Here is a 24,875-nt window from a genome sequence, read left to right as displayed (position 1 = left end):
TTAAGGATTTTAAAAAAGACAAAGCTGGCGGATCACAAATAAATTCTAGTAAGGACACAGCGAATTTCTTATAATATACAATTTTATCAAAAAAATTTCTTACAAAATAATGTCATCTAATGTAAAAAAAGTAAATTAAATTAATATAAATTATATAATTTATTAATATAAATTATATATATTTTTCCACACATAAACATTTCATTTGTAAAATAAGTTGTATGACACACACACACACATATCATACAACTTATTTTACAAATGAAATGTTTATTATTAAAATACTTTTGTCATATATTACAAGTTTTTGAAACAACAAACTTTTATTTTATGTAAACAGATAAAAATTAAAATCTTTTTTTTTCTTAAGCAACTTTTAGCAGATAAAATTATCTTTCTAATAGTGAAAAAATGATGTAAATACCGACGCACCGTTCAAGAGATCTATTAGATTTAGTAAGAATTGCTTAACTAGCCCCGCCCTCCCCTAATCAAATTACCCGAGAAGTAATTCAAGAAGTTACAAACTAATTTTTGAGGAGATCGATAGAAGATTCCCACATTGTAGAAGTGTACAGATAGAGTACACTGTGGCCCATTTCTTAGATCCCCAAGCAAAAGGAGCAATGACAGAAAGACTAGACCATTTTGACCTTGCGAGGATCACCCTTGTGAACACTCTGAAGGACCTTGTTGACAGAGACCCCACACTACAACCCACACCACCTGAAACCTCATCCCAAAACAAAAAGGCCGCAGACTTTTTGGATGCCGACAGTTTGATGGCTACTTTGTTGGACAGTCACCTCACACGAAGGTATGGAGCAACATATACGTACAAAGGAAGGAAATCAGCTGCAAAAGAAAACGTAATAAAAGAGGTAGATAAATACCTTGGAGATGCACCAGCCGAAAAAACAGTGGACAATTTGGACTTTTGGAGGGTCAATGCAGGCAAATGCTTGCCAGGCAGATTCTAGCTATCCCAGCTAGAATCTGCCTGGCAAGCATTTGCCTGCATTGTCATCATCTCACACTTCTGAAAGAGTGTTTTCAAATGCAGGGAACATTTGCACCGTAAGGAGAACAAATTTAAGTTTAAGCAAAATGGAGCAGCTAGTGTTCATGAAAGAGAACAGTAAATTACTGGATGAAATTTCAGATTTAAAATGGCCAGGCTACTTTTAATTTTGCTTATGCTGAAATTTGAACTCCTTCAGTGCAAATATTCATATTTCAATTTTTTTTGTTATTTGAAGTTCAATGAAATAAATGAATTGAGTTGTATTTTTTCTTCTTCGGGTATTTCTATGAGTATTTTCTACGGGTATCAAGCATGGGGTATTAAAGACAATTGGGTATTACCCGATTAAAAAAAAAACGATTAATTTATAGCTTTCGGTATTACCCGAATATTTAAATTCGGGTAATACCGAAACGGCCCTAAAAAAACTGTTAAGTGATTGGTTCCTAAGTACACTGTTTCTCGGAAAAAATTTGGAAATCAATATATATTTTCTGTTAATAAGAGTGTTACAAAAAACACAGGTCATTGCAAATAGTGATTCACTGATAAAATGCAATGCCCTAAATAAGAAAAAGAAAAAACAAAAGAAAAACACGGAATAACTTAACCAGTGGGGTCATTGTGTATATATTTCTATTAAAAAAAGATTGAAAGAAGTTTTCACACGTCTTAAGTTTTGTTCAGTGTAAAAAGTAAAACAATCACATTTGTCAAATAAATGAATCAAAATACGATAAATGTTCTGGTAGAAAAGGTGTCTTCTGAATGGAAAAGATTTGCACGGATGACTCATTTAAGAGATGTGGATAGCATTATTGATGAAATTGACTATGATCCTGATATAACGGAAGAAAAGTTTAAAATGGAAAGGTTTCTTATGAAACTTTATCACCACCATCCTGTTGATTACATGAATCTTATTGAGGAATCATTAAAGAAAATGCCAAGAAATGACTTGCTTAAAGATTTGGGATTTGGTTAGTTAGCACATTCTTTCTTTTCTATTCCTTATTGAACTTGTAATATTTGTAAGAACATGACTAAGTCTGAAAAGCAATAACTAAACAATTAAGATTCACCAGTCTACCATTTTTAATTAGATCTGCAAAAAATATACTGACTAATTGAATTTCAAATTTATATATTTGACCAATATGTGTTTTTTTTGAAAGCTGTGTTTCTTCTTTTTTTTTTTTTAATCAAAAAAGTTAATTGAATTAAGATGATTGTAATTTAAAGAATGATCAGTTAATTAACATAATTTTGAATTTCTGACAAGAAAGACCTTAGCTGTGAATAGTTTTAATTAACTTACATCAAGTTGTATTAATCGTAGTTTGACATGATTTGATGACTTCCTGTTATTTCTGATTAATTGGCTTAAGGGCTACTTAACATCACTAACTAGTTTTTGCATTTAATTTCTGAAAATAAGAAGCCAGTAAGTAAATTTATAATATATAATAATTTAAAAGTATGAATTTAAAAGTATGAATCTAAATAAGTTAATGTAATGAGGATCGAATTATTGCTGCGATGGCTAGTTTATATCACAGTAAAATATAATTGATTCTCGGCTATATACTTTCTTCATTTCATTTTTATTAGAGAGAAGTCATGCAGCTCTTTTAGCATAGCATATGTACATAGTTTTTATGCATGAACTTTGTAGTAAAGCAATCAATAAGTTGAAGTGATTTGTAACTTGAGTTATAATTACTTGAAGTTATTTACTTACAGTAACTTGACATAGCTTGTTTATAGCTTAAAATGTATTTTATTTAGCAACAAGCTTTTTAATTTTTAGGTTTTAAAATTAGCTTTTTTAAGAATTAGGTTTTTAATTTTGAGGAAAACTGCCTATAATCTATGTCTTTTTGTAGGCCTAAAGGTAATTTAAGGATTATTATACATATTTATATACTATAGTATTCTATATATCTGTGGTATATTAAATAAAAAGTATTAATTTTGCGTACTAAAAATAGAATTTAACATTTTAAACTTAGAAACACTTGAAATAAATTTAATTGCTTAAATACATGTTAGCATCATAGTTACTGTTTTTCATGCTTTGATTTTTTTTTTTTTTTTTTTTTCAGATATGTCTAAATCACTGAAGAAACTATATCTTTCTTTGTACAAGAATAGAGAGCAACTTCTTCATAATTGCTCTTATCCGGCAGCTGTAAATCAAACAGAGAACTTCATTGAGTTGAACATGGTTGATGCTAATGAAATTGCAAGTGATGTTATTTGTTTTGATGAAAAAAATTACTATATCCAAAAGTATTCATCAATTAAACAAAACTTTGTTAATTGTAATAGAGTACTTTCAACAGATTTTGACTTACTTTTGATTGCTGGTGGTGCTGGTATAGGTAAAACATGCTTTCTTCAAAAGTGTGTTCTTGATTGGGCAAATGATTTGATATGGAATACTTATGACTATGTTTTTTACCTTGAATGCAGAAGGTTGAATCAATATAAACAGTTAAAGACTGTTAACTCTCTTCTTCAAGAATTTTATAAAGATGTGTTAAATGATAAGGAAATTCTTGCAAATAAATCCACTTTGTTTGTAGTGGATGGTTTGGAAGAGTTTGTTTATTTAGATGATTTGCTAAATAGTGATGAGGATAATAACCCCAGCGTTCATCCTATAGTTATTGCTTTAGAGCAAATACTGAGTACCAAGAAATGTGTGGTTGCTGGTAGAGTTGGGGCTGTTATGGCTTACAGAAAAAAGAACAAAATTCATAGAGAAATTAAGTTTGTTCAAATCATGGGTTTTAGTAATGACAGTATTGAAAACTATATTTGTAAATTTTTGAAGTCTAAAGCAGATCAAAGGATTGTAAAAGAGTTTCTTGAAAAATCAAGAATTGCAAAAACAATGGCTTCAGTGCCTTTTTTTTTATCAGTGATTTGTTCAATCCTAGTCTCTTCCAGTCCTGAATCAAACAATATTTCATTTCAAACTATAACACAGTTATATGCAATAGTATTCTTATATTTTTTGCAACGTCATGCTCAAAAAGCTTCTAAAGTAAATGTATTGTACAAGTTTATAAAATCGCTTAAAACTAAAGACTACATTAGGAATATATGCAAGTTGTCATATAATTACTTAAAAGATGGAAAAGCAATACTAAGTAAAAAAAAATTTAAAAGTTTAAATATAGATAAAGATCTAAAAATATTTGAATCACAATGTTTCATTGAAGGTTTTGAAACACAGAGAGGTAAAATGTATCAGTTTTATCACCTCTCTTTGATGGAGTTCTGCAGTGCAGTTCATATTTTTCTAAATGGCGTTGATACATTTAAAGAGGTGTGGGAGAACAAACATCTCAGAAGTTGTTTACCAATGGTATGTGGATTGTACAAAGCTGATCCTATTTTTATTGATTTGTTAAACCCAAACTCAGAAATTGATGTTTACAAATGGTTGGAAAATATATGTAAGTTTACGTATTTTGTATTTTACATTTTTAACTATTTTGTATTTTATATTTTTAAGTATTTCTTACATATTTTAAAAGTTCTATTGTGTATTTTATAAAAACATTTAAGTTCAATCAATCTTTTTATTGTTTGTCTCATAAAGTTTGTATTTTATGTTAGTTAGAGTGCTATATTAGATTAAAAAAAAGGTGATTTTTATAATTAAATGAAAAAAATTGTTGACTTTATAGTTACTTTCTTTTTTTTTCATTTACTCTTCTTTTTGACACTTAAGTACCAAAATATTGAAAGTATTCTAAAATATTCTAATATTTATAATCTTAATTATTATTACAATATTTAGAATGATTTTAAATAATTTAAGTCCGTTAATTATTTTCAATATATTACCATATTGAAAGTGATTAAAGGACTTATATCATTAAAACTTATTAAAATGTGTTTCTAATATTATTTATTAGAAGCACGTTTTAAACTTTGCTTCATTGGCAAATGTTCTTTCTACTACATAGCTCTCATGGAACCTTGAAACTAGGGATGTTTTTGAAAAGTTTACAGAAAACCAGGAAAACTCAAGAATTTTTTGCCTCTTCAATAAAAAGTTTAATTTTTTCAAGTTTTTTTTGTTTAATTCTTCTACAAACTTTGATCATAAAAGTATTTGAAATTATGGCATGGCATGTCAAATAGTCTAGGACTCATACTCATTGGATAGCTTGAGTCCCAGACTATTTGGAAAAGTAATGTTTTTTTATACATACACAGATTTTTTTTTAAACTTAGATAATACTGATTGGAAGACCAAAAAGCTCTCTTATTCATAATGTTAATATTGAGCTGAAAAGAAGAATCATTTAAATGGACTTCATTTTATTATTCAGAGTTTGCTAAATAAATTTTTCAGTCAATTATAATCCTATAGGAAATAAACATTTCTTTTATGAATGTTAAAATTCGGAAAAAATTTTAAAGTTATTAATTTAAAAAAAGTCAACAACTGGTATAAAAACAAACTTTAAAGTTTTGTTGCTATGAAACTTAAAAAAATTTTCTGCATTAAAAATTTTATTTCACATTCATCAAACAAAATGAAAGAAAAAGAGCAGTTTTACTTTTTAGATGATTGGTTAAATAAACCAGAATTGTCTAGGTGGGTTAAAAAAACAACACAAAATATGATGCAAGATACAAGCGATGCCAAAAAAACTTTTAACCTTTCAAGTATTCACATATAAGCTCTTGCTCCCAATTCACCTAGGAAAAAGCATTTAAAGCATTCTGAGAGTTTGGACATTCTTCAATACAACAATTTCAAAGAAGCTGGCACATTTCAGTTCACATTTTACTTTTAATGGATGATCCTAGAGTAAATCATAAACTCTTTGAAGAAGTAATAATAATAAAAAAAAAAAAAAAAAAAAAGAAGAGAGAATCTTTACATCAACTTAATGACATCGGGTCTGCACATCAATCATGGAGGACTTTAAACTGGTGCTTCTGCAAACAGATTAAATAGTGAAGGTTTCTGTTTAGATTTTGTATGACTGCAAGGAGACAAGATTTTGGAAGAAGATTATTAAAGTATAACAGGTTAATCTGGTTACCCACTCTTGTGTGAAACTATTGTTTTTATTGGTTGTTTTTTCTTTTCTTTTTGTTTTTTTCTCTCTTTTCTTTTGTTTATACAGATAATAATTTGTTAATCTTTTCCTTACATGAGAAATTCAGGAATTAAATACAAATGAAGATTCAGATTTGAATAAGTTGGTTATTGGAGTTTGCACAAACCCTGTACTATTTGTTCTCATGTTACTATTTTACATGTCAGTTTATGATGACTTTATTCTCAGCTTTTGAAAACAAATTCACTGATTTTTCAAGCATTGAACAATAGATGAAGAGAATCTCAAAAAAGCTGTTTTCTTTTTAGATTCATTAAAAAAGCAATCAAATACCGGTATGATCTTTCTTCTCATTATCAGATTATTAGTTAGAGTTCTAGTTCAGTCTAAAATGTAAATAGGTATCGTTGACAGTCTGCTAATCACTAAATTTAAAAAAGTAGTTCAAAAAATTATAAGGAGCATTTATTATCATTAACTTTTTTAGGTATCAGTAAGCCAAGCAATGACAATTTTCTTTATTGATTGGCAAATAATATTTATTTGTTTTCATTGATAATTGCCTCTCAAAACTTTCAACATACACATGTTTTTATTTTCATTCAGAAGGTCCAAAGCTAAAAGGTTTTTTTTACAAATATAGAGGGTAGCAATAGAATATTTAATTTCTATAAATCTTTCTTTATTGGCAAATATATCCACATTTAATTCATCAATAACCTAAGTTGTGGTCACAACTGACTTAATAGAAAATCACTGTCAATCTTAGAGATTTAGGGGGTTTCATATAAAAAAAACCCCACTTTAAAGAGTTAATTACTCTCTCCTAAGTTTTGAGTATCCACCTGGATTAAAAGCATCAGTTTGGGTCCTATAGTCCAGGCCCTTTTTAAGAAAAAGTTTTGCAGTTTTATTTTTCCTTGTAATTTTCTTTATCTATTTGAAATTGAAATTAAGATGTAAAATACTGACCACAACTTATCCAAATAGCATTGAACAAATATCATATGTTCTGTCTTATTGAAATTTCTTGGTTTGGCTGGGATTTAGAAGTTCAAAAAAAGTTTATTAGAAAAGACCACTGATTTTTGCTGTTTGATGAATGTTTGATACTTGAGAAAATCTCTACATTATGTGAGCTTCTAATTTTCACCGAGTTTCACAAAAACAGTTTTCATATTGACCAAAAGTTTCATTTGATTTTTCATTTGAATATAAAAATAGAGTATTTAAAGTGTAAATCATAAAATTGTTTGTGTAAAATAGTTTTATAAGAGTTAAAGATAAAATCAAGTAAAAGTTGAAAAGTAGATTTGAGACATTCTAGTATAGGATATGTACAGTGGTTCTGTGTTATGTTTATATAAGAATAGATGGTTCTATGTTAAGATTATGTAAAAATAGATGGTTCTATGTTAAGATTATTTAAAATTAGATGGTTCTGTGTTATCCCAGCAAACACAACCTAAATGGGAACAAATGGGAACTGTATGGAATTTGGCTAAGGGATCTACACAGGAACCTCATGAGCAAAATTAAAAAAAACAAAAAAATCTTTCGGCTGCTTTCTTCTTTTCCCTGTATTGATCCCAGATTTCTTCTGGATGTCTTTTAAATAGATCTAATCTATTTAAAACACATCTGGGAGAAATTTGAGATTATTATTATTATTATTTGCTCATGGAGTGACACTCAATTGGTAAAAACATCAAATTCTATCAACTGAGCATTTGAAGCAACTTCTGAATGAGCCAAAGGAGGGGACTTTAAACGAGGACACTTTAAACTGAGCATTTGAAGCAACTTCTGAATGAGCCAAAGGAGGATACTTTAAACATTAAATTTGTATTTTTTTAAAATTTTTTATGTTCTAAACCTTAACTCGATTAAAATTTTATGCAACTCATTTAATGATTACATAATTAATCAATTTTTTTAAATCATTTTTTAAAACTATCTTTTCTTATTAATGGTTATTGTTTAGCTGATTGATTGTTCTTTTAAAAATAAAAAAAATTGATTAAATTCATTTTCCTTATTTTTTTTAGTTGAAAAAACTCTGAAAAGTTTGATTAAAGTTATCATCTCGATTAAACTTTTGTGCCTAGCATATTAAATGAAACAAGTAAATATTAAAATTTTAATGTTTTTACATAATAATTAATTATATTTTTTTAGAGTTTGTTAACAAAACCTTAAACATATAAATTATAAATAACCAAATTTAGAAAAAAAAACCATAAATTAGATCTATTTAAAACATATCTGTGAGAAATCTGGAGTCAGTACGGAGAAAAGAAAAAATCAGCTGAAAGATTTTTTGTTTTTTTTATTTGCCCATATGGTTCCCATGTAGATCCTGTGGCCAAATCCTGTACAGTTCCCGTTCGACATCCCAGATAGTTCCCATTTAGGTCTCGTATGGTTGTACTTGCTGGGATGATAATACAGCTATTCACAAAAGTTTAAACGATTACAGAACTTGAAGATCTAACCTTTGGTTTTTCTTGAATAAAAATCTAACGGAAATAGATATCAAAATAATTTTTTTTTCCAATTTGGTAAATAGGTTACTTGTTAATAGAATAAAAAAAAAGTAGGTTTCCACTCATGAGTGTTTATTCAGAAATTTCATGAAAAGGTGGGTGATGCAAATTAAGTGGTGTCACAAAAGTTTAAACGATTTTATTTAGGATCAATAATTTGGTAATTAATTGATAAATCCGGTGCGAAAACTTTTTTATTTTTAAATAAAGTTAAAATGAGTAGTTTACAATCAAAAAATTCATCACAACATCATCAGGCAGCTTTTAATTCATTAAAAATTAACTTTAAATATTGTAAATTTCAAATTATTTTCAATTGCGTGCAAATGGGTTGAAAATCAGTTTCAAATGAGATCAAGTGGCAAGTTATTTGTATGGCGAGGACAAAAAATCACATAAACGTTCAAATAGGCAAAATACTTCACGTTTTTGAATCTTGGGTTCGAAAAACTATCAAAACCTGGGAACTAACCAATGACGTCTCCGACATGCCGCGTACTGGGAGACCATATAAACTCAGCAACTGTGACAAAAGTGGTATATTCAGAATGAGCAGAGAAAACCCCAGACTCAGCTACAAAAAGCTAATCATAAATCTTTAACGAGTCAAAAGATAATCCAAAAGTTAGCAGAGAGCTCGTAAGACGGACATTGTTGGACAAAGGTATTGGAACGTACATAGCTACTAGAAAACCTATTCTTTCAATCTTGGATCAACAATCAACTGACATACCATGAAATTCAATCAACTGAGGATTTGAAGCAACTTTTGAATGAGTACTAGCTGAAGGTACCTCGCATGATGTGCATGAAATTAGTTGAATTAATGCATAAACGAGTTTATCTTTGCTATAAAAACAAAGGAGGACACTTTAAATATTAATTTTGCTTTTTTTTTTTCATTTTTTGTTCGAATGTTGCAATTCGTTTAATCTTTTGTGCTTATTATTTTTCCTATAAGATTTTTTGTAATTGTTTTTTTCTAACTAAATATTAAAATTTTTATAATATGCTCATATTTATTTTAATGGTAATTACTTTTTCTTCAATGAATAAAAACAATTAATTCGATATCACTTTTTGGTTTTTTTTTATTAAACAAATAGCAAACATAATCGACAAAAACTCTGCAATCGTTTAAACTTTCGTGAATAGCTGTATAAGAATATATTTCATACTTTTCTGAAAATTAAATGTTAGCATTGAATACACAAGAATATTTTATGAAGATGTATTCATTGTAAACATTTAGTGTTTAGAAAAGAAGAAGAAAAACAGAGATTTTTTTTTTTTTAGATTCACAAAGAATGCGATCATATTCTGGTCTGCTGTTTATTTTTGTGTTATATCTTTACATAAGTAAAATCTTTTAACTTTAGAATTTTCATTTAAAGATCTTTTCTCCTAATTTTACATTTTTACTATTAATTCATGAGGGTAGTATATTTCTTAATTATAAAATTTAATGAGGATATTATAGAAAAATTCTTGTTCTAAATTTAGGGCTAATAGGCTTGTATTTTAGAAGGATAATTGGATTCCAAGGTTTGTCTTTTTTAAGTTTATGTTGTTTATTCACTTTCACTATCAAAATTATTTCTGTGTTAATACAAATATATAAATATACATTTAAATAGTTGTATTAGTTTTGGCAGCTCAACTTCTGGGCTATTCATTATTAGTAAACCAAATATTTACCACTGTACTTTGTCTGGTACAGCATTTTAACACATTTTTACAGTTTAATTCACTACTTTTATTTATCAGGATTTGTCAGCTCAATTTTTTTTTAATAAAAAAAATTGGAGTTGGCAAATCCTGATAGATAAAAAATAGTGAATAAAGGTTTTACTCAATAATATTTTGTTAAAAGTAAATTAAAGTTTAACATTTTTTTACATAAAATCAAAATGTGTCTAAACTAAATTTCAGGCTTTGAAGAAATGTATCTTTACTTTACAAACGCACATTGTTATTTAAGTTATGTTCAAGTTTGCAAATTTTTATAAAGGGATACATCATCTATTCATCATCATCTTGTAGCTAATTTAACAAGTTTTGCTAATCATAAAAAAAAGACAATATTTAAATAGTTTTAACTTCAATTGAATAAAAAACTATTCAGTATTTATATACATTATATTAATATACATTAATATATATTTATATATATTAATATATATTAATATACATGTGCGTGTGAGTGTCTAAGTGAAGCAACTATATAATTAACAAATGTTGGTGATGATGCATCTAAAATCTAAACAAGAAAATGGCCAACAAAAAAAGCATCTGGATTTATTTTTTTAAAGTTTCTCGAAATTCGTTTTTTATATTCATAAAGTATATCTTTTTATATATTTATGTATTTTTGCATAGCAAATGTTTTTTTTTTTAGAATTTTTTAGAATTTCTGTCCAAAATTTGTCTTTTTTAATGATTTTTCTTCAAGTTTTTCTTAAATTTTTGCTTTAATTCATAATACGTGTTTCCGTTGGGTCGTTCAAAAAAAAAAAAAAAAAAAAAAATTATATTTAGTTTCTTGTGTGTGTTTAGTGTAACCCATGGAAAACTTCAGGGTCATATGTGCACTGCTGAGCCTTGGCTTTAGTTTTTTTTAATTTACTATTTACAACTGTTCCTTTAGTTTTTTCTGAATCATTTACATCCCATGGTTCATACATATACCATGATGCAAATACATACCATGGTTCATATGTAGCTTTAATTGTGAATTTGTTACAAGAATTTTCACACGTTTAAACATTCCCAACGGAAAATAATTTATGAAAATTTATGAAAATTGTTTTTTTTTTTTAAGGCTTGAATCAATTTTACTGCATGACAAGATCAGTTTTTAGAAAGCCTGCAATTTTACAAGGTTTAGTTTTATTAAGATTTTTTTTTCTTTCGGTTGATTTCGTGATCATAATCATTACAGTTCTAATTCATAATAATACAGGGTAACAAAAAAATTACTGGCTGAAACATTTTTTAATGTAAAACAAAATAAATAAAGAAACAAGTTTACCACAGCAATGAATAATAATGATACGGACCTTTGGTGACAATGTATTTAAGTGGTTTCGAAATGAGTACCTTAAGTGACGATCAAGAACCTCAAATGTGTTTTGATCCCATTTAAGGTGCAAGGATTGCTTCCTCTAAATTTGTGTGGGTCTTAGCATAGGTCCAAAATCGACTACACTCATCATAGCTCATTGGATTCCACCCTCAGACCATGATGAACTGGGGCTTTTGGCGGTGTTTGACGATGGGTTTTGTGCCGGCACCAGATTCTCATTTTGGCGGATGTGAACTTGTTCCACAATGAACAGTTTCTCATTGTGAATAAGACACGCCACCACCGCTGGTTTATGGCCTAACCAAGTTGTTGGAGGCATTTTTAGAGCCGCAGTTGTTTTTATCGGTAAGCAATTGAAGTTTTTGGAATTGGGATGGCTTGACAAACTGATTCACCATTGATGCCGGTCTCACGAGCGATTTTTCTTATTTCGAACATCGATTTTTCATGGATTAGCTTTTTTGACAATCTTCCAATTCTTTAAAATGTATAATTGACGTCTGACTAAAGACACATTTGATGTAAGCTATCATACTTAATTGCTCATTGCTTCTGCTGGAGTATTTCATCACATGTGTGTTCTCAATGTGTCTCAAGTCGAGTAGTTTTTTCACGAACGAAGCACCGAGGGTTTGATAGACATGATCTTAAGGACCAGTTCCCTTTCATAGTTGGTATATAATTGCATTACTGCTAGATTTCTTATGGATGCTTGTTTTAAGATTGCAGTTCACTTTGGTTTAATTTGAAGTTGCTTGCTTTATATATGCATTATTTGTCCAAAACGAGTTTTTCTTATCCATTTCTTTATCTCAAAAATCCCTTAATTAATCTGGTTTAAACTTATAGCACTTTGTTTTATAATAATTTGAAAATAATTTCTCTGAAAGCTTTTTTTTTTTTTTTTTTTTTTTTTAAATCTACGATACTTGCTTTTTAATAAAATACTTTTTTGCTTTTAATCATGAAAAACGTTTTTCATGATTAAAAATGATTTTTGTACAGTTTAAGGACCGGAAAGATTAAGCCACTTTCATTTTTTTAATCTTTCCTGTAACTTTTTAATAAAACATCTGATTATCACCTAATTTTCAGGAATCATGGCTTAATATGTGACGTATCTAAAAATAAAAAGCAAAAAAGTATTTTATTAAAAAGCAGTGCGCCAGAAAGTTTAAGGGGACTTGATTTTATCTCCTATTTTTATTAAGTTACGGACAAAAAATTAAAAGAATTTTTTTCAAATGATGCTGTTATCTCAGTACTTTGCAGGGTAATCCTTAAAATTAATCACTGCTTAGCATCTGCGATGCTTTAAGTCTACTAATTTGATGAGTACATCGAGTAGAATTTTTTGCCATTCTTCTTGGATCATTTTGAGTAATTTATTCGCATTTTGTTGGTTTTCGATTAGTTAACTGCCTGTAAACGTGTTCCCTTAGATTCTCAATCGGATTGAAATCAGGACTTTGGATTGGCTAATCAATAACTCGAATTTTGTTGCGATCAATCAAGATTTGATGGAATCTGATGTATAGTTTGGATTTTTGTCTCGATAAAGAATCCATCCAGTGATATTTAAGTTCTAAATATAATTTCAATTTCCATTTTTACTTCGTTCATGTAGCATTGATTTAATTTATAATTTTAGTTTTACTTCTTTTGAATCAGTTCTGATGAAATTAATTTCTGTTCAGTTCTTATGATTTTAATCATTTTAGTTCTTATTTCAGTTACTAAATCAGTTCATATTTTACTTCTATCAAATTTTACAGCAATTAGTAGTCCTAACGGCACATTTTTTTGAAAAAATTAAAGTGTAGTCTTGAAGTGTATGAATTTGGGTAACTTGTACTAGTTGCATTCATTTTAAAAAAAAAAATCTTATGGCTCCTTCCGAGGCCTTAAAAAAAGAAAAACTTGCCCCACCCCGGGGTAAGTTGGCGCAAGCTATAAAAAAGATTATTAACGTATTATTGAGTAAAAATGTATAAAAATTATTTAATATTTCTATGAGCTAGTAGCAGTTAGTAGTTTGAATATGAAGCCAAAACAACACCCCACCTTTGTTCCTGGTAACAAAATCCCCTAAAAAAATTTTTTGTAAAAAATAAATTCAAAAATATTTTTTTTGTAAAAATAAATTTTTTAAATATTCTTAGAAATAAAAATTTAAAAAAAAATTAATTTTATAAAGATATTTTTGTTTTCCAGCTTCCCCTGTAAAAATTTTGCCAATGAAAAGATGCTCTGGTTTTTACCCAATAAATGACCTTATTTTTAACGATGAAGCTTTTGACGCAGCTTTGCTCACTAATGAAGCTGAGTCATTGGAAATCTGTCAGCAATATAGTGAATTGCCTAATTTGTCTCTTGTTGCACCTATACAGTTGCCAAATGTCATGAGCACAACAACTACTGCTGCAAAATTGTAGGCTGTTGATGATGCAGTTTTGCCAATAAATAAGAAATAAGAACTAAAATGATTATTTTTTACAAAAAATTTTTTTAGGGGATTTGTTACCAGGAACAAAGGTGGGGTGTTGTTTTGGCTTCATATTCAAACTACTAACTGCTACTAGCTCATAGAAATATTGAATAATATTTCAAACCCAAAAGCTTTTCAAAGCTGCCTAAAGATCCTGAAAAACGACAACTACTAAAACAACCTGACTGATAATAGTAAATCAATTGTGACTGGAATATTTGTAGTAGTTTTATTCATAGGACTCAAGATGAAATTGTCAATTAGGAAAGTTCCCTGAAATTTCTGATACTTTTTGATAAAAGACTCTGCAGATAAACGCAATTCGTCAACTTACCCCTGCTGACAACTAGCCCCGGTCTCCCCTATCATTATTTCAAGAAATAATGTAATGCATAAATTTCAAGAAAAATATTTCAACAATTTTTTAACTTAGTAATAAACATCTAAATAACCACACAAATAGTCATAAAATAGTCATTCAATCATTCAATTGAGTTATAATAAGATTTTTTTTTCGAAATTGAAAGAAAACATCTGGTTGAATTATAATTACAAGTTTTTGTTCAGTTTCGTAAAAATTCTCATCTCTAATGATTTTTTTCATTCGATTGCGGCGACCAACGGTTAAAATTCCACAAAGTGAAAATATCCTTTCTACAAACGCCTATGATGCTGGGGCGGACAGTAAATCTTCAGCCTAAATTGCAATCTTGCTATACTTGCTTTTGTTTTGTTTCCAAAAGAGCAGGTTCTTGCTTGGCAGCGCTACATCACCGGCTATGTCTACCAAATACCTTGACAGTTGACTTGCAACAGTGAGATTGTCTTGGTTATAAATTTTTCCTTCTTTTGTAAAGATTTTATTTGACAAGAACTTAAAGCGCTTTATGGCAGCAAACTCACATTCAGATCCATTTGACTCAGCAGCAGCTTGTAATTCTTGTTCTACTCCACAAACTTTTATTATATACATCTTTGCTGCATGGAGCAAGGTGCCCATTTCCAGTGTGAGGATAAAGACAGCAACGGTTGGATCTAACAAACATGTAACAGACGGAAGAGGATTAAACGTATCTGAGTCCGGCTGCAGAATTGATTGAAACCGTTGACGTAGATCTATAAGAAGATTCGCTGTCAAAGACTTGTTGGTAGGATATTCTTGCAAATGGCATTCCAAATTGAGTATAGATGGTAGAACCTGTGAAAGAGACTGGGCATCGGTCTGAAGGATATCTGTTTGTACTGCAAAGGGTTCCAAAAGTGAAGAAATGTTTTGAAGACGAACCCATTCACTTGCTTTGAATGTGTCGATTCCTAAATTTAAGTAAACCATCTGTAATTAAAGTTTACTAATAACAATTGTAATAACTAATAATTGTCATTGATATACGTCTCTTTTTTCCATGCTGTTGTGATGTGATTTAAAAGGCAGGGTAAAGTATTTCCGTGTTATTAGTAAACCTAATTTAAAGACTATACACCCTGTATTGTTTCTTAATGATAATGACTAATGAAATTCTTACAATTTATTGCTATTTTCTTTTTTTTAGTTTAAATAAGGTAAGACACAATTTTGTAGATTTAATAAAATTCCGAAAACATTTTATATACACTAATAACATAAATAATAAAATGATATGTACCAATTTCTGTAAGAACTTCATTCACCGATGTCTTTATTTTCAACAGCCAGTCAATCATCTGATATGTACTGTTTCATCTTGAGGTGCAGTCAGTTATCACAGACTTCCCACACTTGTCAATAAGTTTCTCAATTGCCACACTTGATTTCCTAATTCTTGATACAACTTGTCTCGTTTCTAAGATGGTTGCACTATAATGTTCATAAACTGGTTTTATGAGAAGCTGGAGTGTGTGAGCCATACAGGGCATTCGACGATATGGAAAAGGATCTGGCAGAAATAAATTAGTTTATTCTGACTGAGACTAGATCTCTTCCTCATCAGTTTCATGTTCAAACTCGTCAGATTCAAACTCATAAGATTCAGATTCGTCTGATTTCTTAGCTGCATGCACTTCATGTAAGAGCCTGATAGCTTTAACCATATTAGACCCGTTGTCTGAAACAATCAACATAACTTGATTTTCTCTAATACCCCACTGGTCAAGATATTTCTTTAAACATTCGGCAAGCATCTCACCCGTGGGGGATGTTGGAGTTCCATCAAATTTAGGAAAGCATGTCGGGCTTTATCAATGGTGGTGTCATAGAAACAAGCAGATATTCCAAGGAACGATGCTGTGAGACCATTCTTCGTCCAACCATCAAGACAAATTGTTACTTTGCGTGTACGATTTATCAAGTCTTTCAGTTGTGCAGATTGTAGAAGAAAGCGCTTGTTTATCCGCTTGTTCAGTGTTGCCGACCCTGCAACATAAAATTTAAATCAGTTAAAATTTAATGCACATCAGTTTGTGTAGTTAGTTACTATAGTGTTACATTAATGATACTATAATTACAGGTAAACATTTAAAAATTGTTTAGCATTGAATGAATTTAAAACAATAATTTAAAAATTTAGTTGTGTTAATTATTACCTGGCAATTTAAATTTTGTGTCAAGCGTTTTTATCATCTTTCGAAACGACGGCTGATCTAGCAAAACCATTGGATAGCTGGTATTAACAATCATTTCAATCACGCTATCCTGACGCACTTAATATTCATTTGATTCCGTTGCCCACGCGGTGATTCGGTGTTCAAAGCACTCTCTTATTGTCTGAGTTTTTGTCTTTCTACTATTTCGGGAAGATGTAGAATTGATGTCATCAATTTTACGTTTCAAAAATATTTTTTCTGCATTTCGTTTTTCTTTTCATCCGTGTAACATTTTTGTGTGTCTTTATGTATAGAGCATCCCGCCATCGGACTCGGCGCGAATCTCGTACGAGATTTACGAGATTTACGATAGCGATCCATTGGTTTATACGCAAAAGTGCGAATTTGGATTTTTTTCCATCGTAAAAATACGCGACCGATGGTCAAAATAAAGTACGGTAATTTATCGGAAAAACCTTTATAGAAATTTTGGAAAAATAAAAACATCGAAATTCTTACGAGGTTTCTCGAGGTACGATGTAATTCGATGATTTATCACGAGATTTCACTGTAAATACGAAGTATTTCTAATAATACGAGGTATTTGATTAAATTGCGATGGTAATCTAAAAAAAAAAGTGTGAATTAACTGTAAAAACCGATTTAGATTTTCGCAAATTCCCTCCACAATTAAACACTCCATCGGAAATTAATTGGAAATTAATTTCCGAATGACGAAAAACTGTAAAAGCTGTAATTTGATTAAAGTTTTTATATTTAGTTCCTACAAACCTACGAGGGATGGCACTTTTATTTACTTTGATGTTAAAAAGTTACTTTTAAACAAATATTACTTTACCATAACTTAGATTAAATTATCAAATATATTTACATTTAAAAGTAATTCATTTTTTAAAAAGTAGCATAGTAAAATTATATAATTCGTTTTTTAAAAAGTAGCATAGTAAAATAATTACATGTAAAAATAACTTACATAAAGTTAATTTTAAAAATGTGTAACTTTTACTTGTTAAAGTAATTTATTATTACTAGTAAAAGTAATTAACATAAAAATGTTATTTACTTTTTCTTTGTCTATGTAAATCAATTTAAAAGTAAAGGTGAGTTTCCACTCATCCGTTTTAGCTACGGGAAAGGGAAAGGGATGGGAAAATTAATCACATGAGCATGCGCAATTTGTAATTTAATTTTGAAAATTAATCACTGCGCATGCTTACATGATTAAGGGTGGAATGCAAGAACCGAACTTCAAATTTGAAGTCGAACTTCAAACCTAAAGTGCGACTTGAGCGAATGCACAAAGCGAACTTCAACTCAAGTCAGACTTGAAAACCGCTAAAAATAGACCTTTTTCAAGTCTGACTTCAAACCAGACTTGAGAGAGCAAAAATTCCTTCCGAATGCAAGAACCCAACTTGAAATTTCAAGTCAGACTTCAAATCTCAAGTCTGACTTGAACGGAATGCAAGAAGCGAACTTGAACTGAAGTCAGACTTGAAAAACGAGAATTTTTGAATTTTCAAGTCATTTTTTCAAGTCTGCTCCAGACCAATCTTGAAACCAAACTTGAAAAAAAAAACAGACCGCCATTATCATTTTGCTGATGCGTAACAAAACTTTACTATTACTATATAACTTATTACAACCTTTGCAAGTATGAAAATGAGTTTTTAACAAGCAAAAGTAGTTACTTGGGCATATTGACCTAATTAATTTAGAAGGTTACATTGTGAAAGTATATTTTTAAATGAATTCATTACAGAAAACTGAATATTAACATTGCGAAAACGTGTGTCTTTTAAAACATCCTGTAACTCGTATGTAATGATTCAACATGTCATATTTTGATGCCATTAGAAATGTTTATTAGCTTTTTGAAATGTCGAACATCCTAGCATTATAAAAGGCTGTTGATTAAGGCACATTTTTGTGATACAGTATAAAAGTAAATTCCATTTAGTAATAAATAGTTGCAGTTATACAAAGAGGTGATACGTGTAAAAGGAGTAAAAGAGAGTTCATGAGAAGTAGTTACAATTACATGAAGTATTAAAAAAAACTTTTTTTTAAATGTTCAAAAATGAATCGGTATGAGCTGAATTTTAGAAGAAGAAGAAGAAGAAATATGCCAAGTCACATACCAAGGTTTATTATTGACAGAGCTAATCCTTTAGAAGTTTACCACGGTATAGAATTTAAAAGGTGCTACAGATTTTCCAATAAAAACCTTTTTAATATTAGCTAATGACATTATTAACAACAATGTTAACAATCGAGGGTGCCCTCTTTCAACTGTACAACAACTGGCTATTGCATTTCGGTTTTATGCTACTGGTTCATTCCAAGTGAGTAGATATTCAAAAAACGGTATCAGAAAATGGCACCTTCTTATTGTAGATTTTACATTACGTTTTTAAATAACAACATTTTATACCAACAAATGATTATAACAATAAATAAACTCTTTTAGAGAATAATAGGAGATTTGGAAGAGCTGAAACTCAACTGTTTGTCCAGTGGTTTAGAACATTTCAATTCAAATGGCTAACAAAAGATATCAGTACATAAAGTTTCCAACAGAAGCTGATTCTTTGATAATTCAGCAAAAGTGATTATAAGTTTTCATGGATATCTGATTTTGCTATTTCATACAAACTTCAAACTTTTCTTAGATAAAGAAAATATTTATATTTATCAACCATTATTTAGATTTTACCAAATTCAAGGATTCCCAGGATGTATAGAAGCAATTAATGAACACATCTTCCTATAATAATTCCTTGTGGAGAAAGCGCAGAAATTTATTGAAACAAAAAGGGATTTTTTTTTTAATTGCCAGGTCATTGCAGGTGCTTCAAATGAAATTTTATCTGCTTGTGTTCAATGGCCTGGAATTGTTCAGGATTCATTTGTTTTTGCTAACTCAGCTATTAAACAAGTTTTAGAAGCTCGCCAACATGTTCATGTTTCAGGTGATTCTGGCTATCCTTATAAACAATATTTAATGACACCTTTTTCTAACCCAAAAATGAAAATAAAATCAGATACAATTACAACTTGAGAAGTACACACATGTTGAATGTTGTTGTTGAATATTGTTTTGGTATATCAAAAAAAAACAATCCCTTGCATTAACATTCCCTTAGGAACAAAACTGCAAAATTCCATAGCTATAATAATATCCTGTTTTGCGCTTCACAACATTGCCCTTCTACAAAATGATTATTGTGGAGTGTAATTGAATTGCGTGAAGAAACTATTTACGGCGGATTTGATTGACGTAGTTTATTTGATATGTTGTAAATATAGTTTAAGCGGTTTATTTTATGAGCATATTTGAGGTTCTTTGTATAGTATAAATTGAAGGAAAACTTTTTGTAAAGGGGGGAGTTATTAAGGAGAAAAGAAAATGTAGAACTGAAACGTTGTGTTCGCTGCGAGAAAACAACATGGAGGCAAAGAAATACAAAATAGCAATGAAGAATGTGGTGCTAAAGCATTCACTAAAGATATTTTTGCAGAAACAAAGCAAAAGTCAAATTTCAGACTTATTTTTTTTAAAAAAAATTTGTGTCTGATAATGGATAAAGGGTCTAATAGCAAAAACATTATTTTCAAATATTTATACTACATATTATTTCAAAAGAATTACATTTTATATTTCAAAATAGTATTATATATGAAAAAAACAATTTCACTAAAAAAAAAAAGTGATAAATTAAAACATTCCAAAAACAATTTGGATCTGATATTGTTAGAAAATAATAATCCTCACATAGAATAATTCTGTTGTGTTGCTTTTTTAAAACTTTGTGAAAATTTTAACTGTGAAAATTTTCACAAAGTTTTGTTTGTATTGTTGCTTTTTCTGGAGAGAGTTTTTTTTTATATCATCTATTTCTATTTGTTTTTGCATTAGTTCTTTATCAAGATCATGAATTTCATTATATTGCTTTTTTGTATTTTTTTTTATTAAGAGATTTTTGTTTAACGTTAAACTTTGTTCTTTTTCATGTGTTAATGAGCAAGATGCTATCAATAGTTTTTAAAAGTTTTCTTTTCTGTTTCTATAAGTTGCCCAATAATTTCAGAAGACCTGTCTCCATATGTGATCTCTATTGACTTACATATGTAAATGGTATACTTACATATGTAAATGGTATATATATATATATATATATATATATATATATATATATATATATATATATACACACATAGTATTATGTAGTATTAGTATTGAGAAAACTAATTTTGTTTAAAGTAATTTTCTCAGTATTTTTAAAAAAAACCATTATTTTCATTAAAGTATTAGTAAAAAGATAAATAAAAAAACATTGTTGTATAGTATCATCCCCAAAAAGCGTCAAAATAAGATTCTGCATTTTCTAGAACATTTCCATGTATTTTAATTCAAATGGAATCTGTTAAAATGGAGAAATCAAGAGAAATTGTCTTGATCACTTAAGTGGTACATATGACCAACCGTTGTTTACCAACAACTTAGGATTTGGAACTGAAAGTGCCAAGATGAATTTATTTTTCTGATGTAAAATACATAGCAAGAACTTTTTTTTTTTTACTGTCATTAACTTTTTATTTAATCGTATATTATACAAATATCATTACACGGAATTTGTTTCAGTAAAAGGTTTTTCCCGTAAAAAAAATCCATTACCGCTATTGGTTGCGAAGTGCATTTTCCGATAAACGCCCTAAATTCAACGCCTCGACTATTTTTCAAGTTCGACTTTCTCAAGCACGAACTTGAAATTTTCAAGTCTTGTTTACGCATTCGCTCAAGTCAATTTTTCAAGTCTGACTTGACGAAGTCGAACTTGAGATTTCAAGTCGAACTTGACTCAAGTTCGGTTCTTGCATTCCACCCTTAATCTTTTTATTTTTTGATATTTTACGACGGTTTGTAGTGGCTTGCAAAATTTTGCTGTAATTTTGCGAAAACCTCGTAATTATAGATAAATACATCGGAAATACCACAATATTACGAGTTTACACTGTAAATACGATTTGTTGTGAAATTACGCGAAAATATCGTACGACGATGCGTAAATCTCGAAATATATCGGAGAGTGCGTGAAATTCTCCGCATCGGCCTCGGAGTACATCGCACCTCCGATGTGATACGATGGTGAGGAACGGTATCACATCGGAATTTACGCATTTACGCAATTTTCGATGGCGGGAAGCTCTATTTATGTATTCTCTGAATGTGCGCTACCAAGCTACTGGAATTTTTTCCGGCAAGAGATGCGCCACACGCACTCTCATTATTTACGTCCTGTACTAGACACGTGGATTTGTCAGTTTTTTCATCGTAAACGAAGAATTTCCATACAGGACTGTCACGCTTCCTACCAGCCAACAACCTAGATAAACTCATTATTCTGTTACTGATTGATTTGCAACTCTTAAGAATCTTTAGATGTTTATTTTATTTTACAACAAAAGATTGAACGCATTGAATTTATACTTAACGTTATGACAAGCACGTGACCAGTTTTGTGGTCCATTTATACATTCTAAAATCATTCCAAATATCATCGTTATGGTCAAACATGTGCGCCAATTTTAAAGCAAGTATGTAAAACTTGTAAATTAATTGTCAAAAAAAACTAATTAGTGTATCGAAATTTTTTAAATATTTAATAGTTTTCGTTCGGTAATAATTCCTAATTCTATTCCTATTTTCGTTTTTTAATGCTTATATTCAATTCTATTTCAGTTTTCGTTCTTCAGATATATCCTAATTTAAAATTTTTATTCGCATTAACGAAATTAATTATTTTTACTTCTAATTTTACTTCACGTTAATCAAAATATCACTGAATCCATCCTCATCATCCTCGTCTCTTAGCTTTTGCATGTATCAGAATTACCTTCTCAATAGTGTCCTTGTATCCATACTGATCCATAGCTCCAATAATACGATGAATAGGAGTGATTCCATCTCGAGTAAAACATCCCTACACCATTATGTGCTACACCATTATATTACCACCGCCACAACAGTTGGCAGTTAATACTTAGAATTGAATCTTTCACCTGGTGAACGACAAACGTGGTAGCAATTTTAAAAACTCAAGAAAATCTTCATATTTCTTTGTAATGACGTTAAAAAAAAAATAATAAAAAAAAAACTAAGTTGAATAACTCAGGTGTTATGAAAATAAAAAAACTTATCAATATATTCCATTTCGATACAGATATTGTAAGTGCTTACTCTCTCATAGCTTCTTATCTAGCTTTTCTCCATTAGACGAATGACGAATATACCTAATATCATCTGAACGGAAGATCATGAACTTGGTTCGTCACTCCATAAAACTTTTGACCACCGCTGTGCTGTGGAGTCCAATTTAAATGTTCTTTTATAAACTTTATTCGGACTTTACGGTTCTTCACCGAACCCTATGATTTCTTTAATCCGTTGAAAATTATTGGTCAAACAGTTTTACACTCTCAAGTCGTTCTCTCGTTGATGTAACAGAACATTTTACACTATAGTTCTTTGACATTTCCGTATTCGACAGCATTCTTCCTTGGATTATTACAACATGGTTTCACGAACATCTTCTCTTTCACTTGTTATTCTTGGATGCCTGATCGTCGTTTGTTCTTAGTTCTCGCCGTCTTACGATATTTATTTAAAATGGCCCCAATAATATGAACTTTTTCACTGGAGAAATAATTTCTTGCTTTACCCATTTAATATTTGTATTTAAGTAATAAAAATCTTAAACTTCAGTTAAATTTTTAAAAAAAGGTATTAATAATGATGATAATAATAATAATAATAATAATAATAATAATAATAATAATAATAATAATAATAATAATAATAATAATAATAATAATAATAATAATAATAATAATAATAATAATAATAATAATAATAATAAAAATAATAATAATAATAATAATAATAATATAAATAATAGTAATAATAATAATAAATCACAAAATAATTAGATTGTAAAAAACAATAATTGCAGAGGTGACGACTACATTCCTTAAACTTTCCGGCGCACTTTTCAAAAAAATATTTTTTGAATTAAATTTTAGAAAAAACCTAAAAACTTGTTGAAAAAAGATATGACGCATTAAGCTATAATCCCTGAAAATTTGATGATCAATCGGATGTTTTATTAAAAATTTATGAGGAAAATATAAAAAATGACTGTCTTTACACTATCCGCCACTCATTATGTAGATGTTGATGAAAAAATTTTTCTTATTTATTTATTTTTTTTCTCTTTGCTGTTTAGGATTTGATGAATTTTTCGTGGATTGCTTCTATGAAGCGCAAGCAACCGTCACCGACGGATTGAAGAGAATGATGGAAGATCGATGGTGGGCGCTTGAAATTTGCGATGGAAATCCGTTAAAAATTGAGCAACAAAAATATTTCTACGAGAAATTTATTCAAGCGGGAATGAAGTTGAATCAGTTGCGAGTTCTTAAAAATTCTTTATCTTCTGCCGAGAAAGAACTATTCGTTACTTGTTTAACAAACGTTTGTGATGTCATCTTTTGGTGGCCACTTATTATCGAAGGATGGACACCGATTCATTCTGTTGAACGAATATGGATATTGATCGACGGAAGTTACGTTTCTAAAGTTGATTTTAAATGTTACGTCATTCCATGGTTTCAACTTTGTAAACAACTAGATCTTCGCCTTCACGACCGAACCGAGTTTATCGAAGACATTTGTCGATGGATTCGTTCTTGTTTAAATATTGAGAGATTGAAAATAATGTACCGCGGAAAACATTTTCAGGACACCAATAGTTTAGAAAACGAAATAAATGAACTGAGAAATTGAAAGAAATTTTGTTTGATGTTGTTTTGTAAAAAAAAAAAAATTTATATTAAAATTATAATTAACATCTTTTTATTTATGGCATATTTTCAATTTGAGTATAAAGTGAAGAAAATATGCTTTTTAATTTCAGTTTAACCTCCATTTCAGTTATTATAATAACTGAAATAGAGATCTCTCTAATTAAATCGTTTTTGATGTTGATAAAAAGAGCAA

General features: G+C 29.3%; 1 protein-coding gene across 16 annotated transcripts; it reads left to right on the top strand.

Moving 5' to 3' along the window:
• Positions 1-1,472: 1,472 nt before the first annotated feature.
• LOC145200045 (NACHT, LRR and PYD domains-containing protein 14-like) lies at positions 1,473-24,774 on the top strand. Of its 16 annotated transcripts, XR_016454120.1 has the most exons (8): positions 1,486-2,004; positions 3,130-4,491; positions 6,029-6,085; positions 6,426-6,452; positions 9,960-9,986; positions 10,167-10,208; positions 11,485-11,544; positions 13,191-13,602. XR_016454120.1 is itself a non-coding variant. In XM_090093053.1 (7 exons), exons 1-7 carry the CDS (start codon positions 1,746-1,748, stop codon positions 24,660-24,662), a joined length of 2,337 nt encoding a protein of 778 aa, XP_089949179.1. In that variant the 5' UTR covers positions 1,486-1,745; the 3' UTR covers positions 24,663-24,774. The 16 variants fall into 16 exon arrangements, 11 of the variants coding, with proteins under 11 accessions (XP_089949186.1, XP_089949179.1, XP_089949177.1 ...); XR_016454119.1 differs by lacking the exon at positions 13,191-13,602 and adding an exon at positions 24,103-24,774 and having other exon boundaries at positions 6,029-6,452; XM_090093053.1 differs by lacking the exons at positions 6,029-6,085; positions 13,191-13,602 and adding an exon at positions 24,103-24,774.
• Positions 24,775-24,875: the final 101 nt, after the last annotated feature.

The sequence above is a fragment of the Hydra viridissima genome, unplaced genomic scaffold, assembly GCF_058129835.1.
Source record: "Hydra viridissima isolate aposymbiotic clone 2 unplaced genomic scaffold, HvirCarnegie_v1 scaffold_7, whole genome shotgun sequence".
Lineage (NCBI taxonomy): Eukaryota > Metazoa > Cnidaria > Hydrozoa > Anthoathecata > Hydridae > Hydra > Hydra viridissima.
The sequence above is the reverse complement of the archived record's forward strand: the minus strand, read 5'-3'. Positions and strand labels throughout refer to the sequence as shown.

What these genes read in the sequence shown, in the direction of transcription:
- LOC145200045 (XM_090093051.1), top strand. Translation starts at nt 1,746, where the DNA reads ATGAATCAAAATACGATAAATGTTCTGGTAGAAAAGGTGTCTTCTGAA. An exon ending in GCTTAAAGATTTGGGATTTG is followed by an intron (nt 2,005 to 3,129) that starts GTTAGTTAGCAC and finishes TTTTTTTTTCAG; the next exon opens with ATATGTCTAAATCACTGAAG. An exon ending in AAAGCCTGCAATTTTACAAG is followed by an intron (nt 11,545 to 24,102) that starts GTTTAGTTTTAT and finishes TTTGCTGTTTAG; the next exon opens with GATTTGATGAATTTTTCGTG.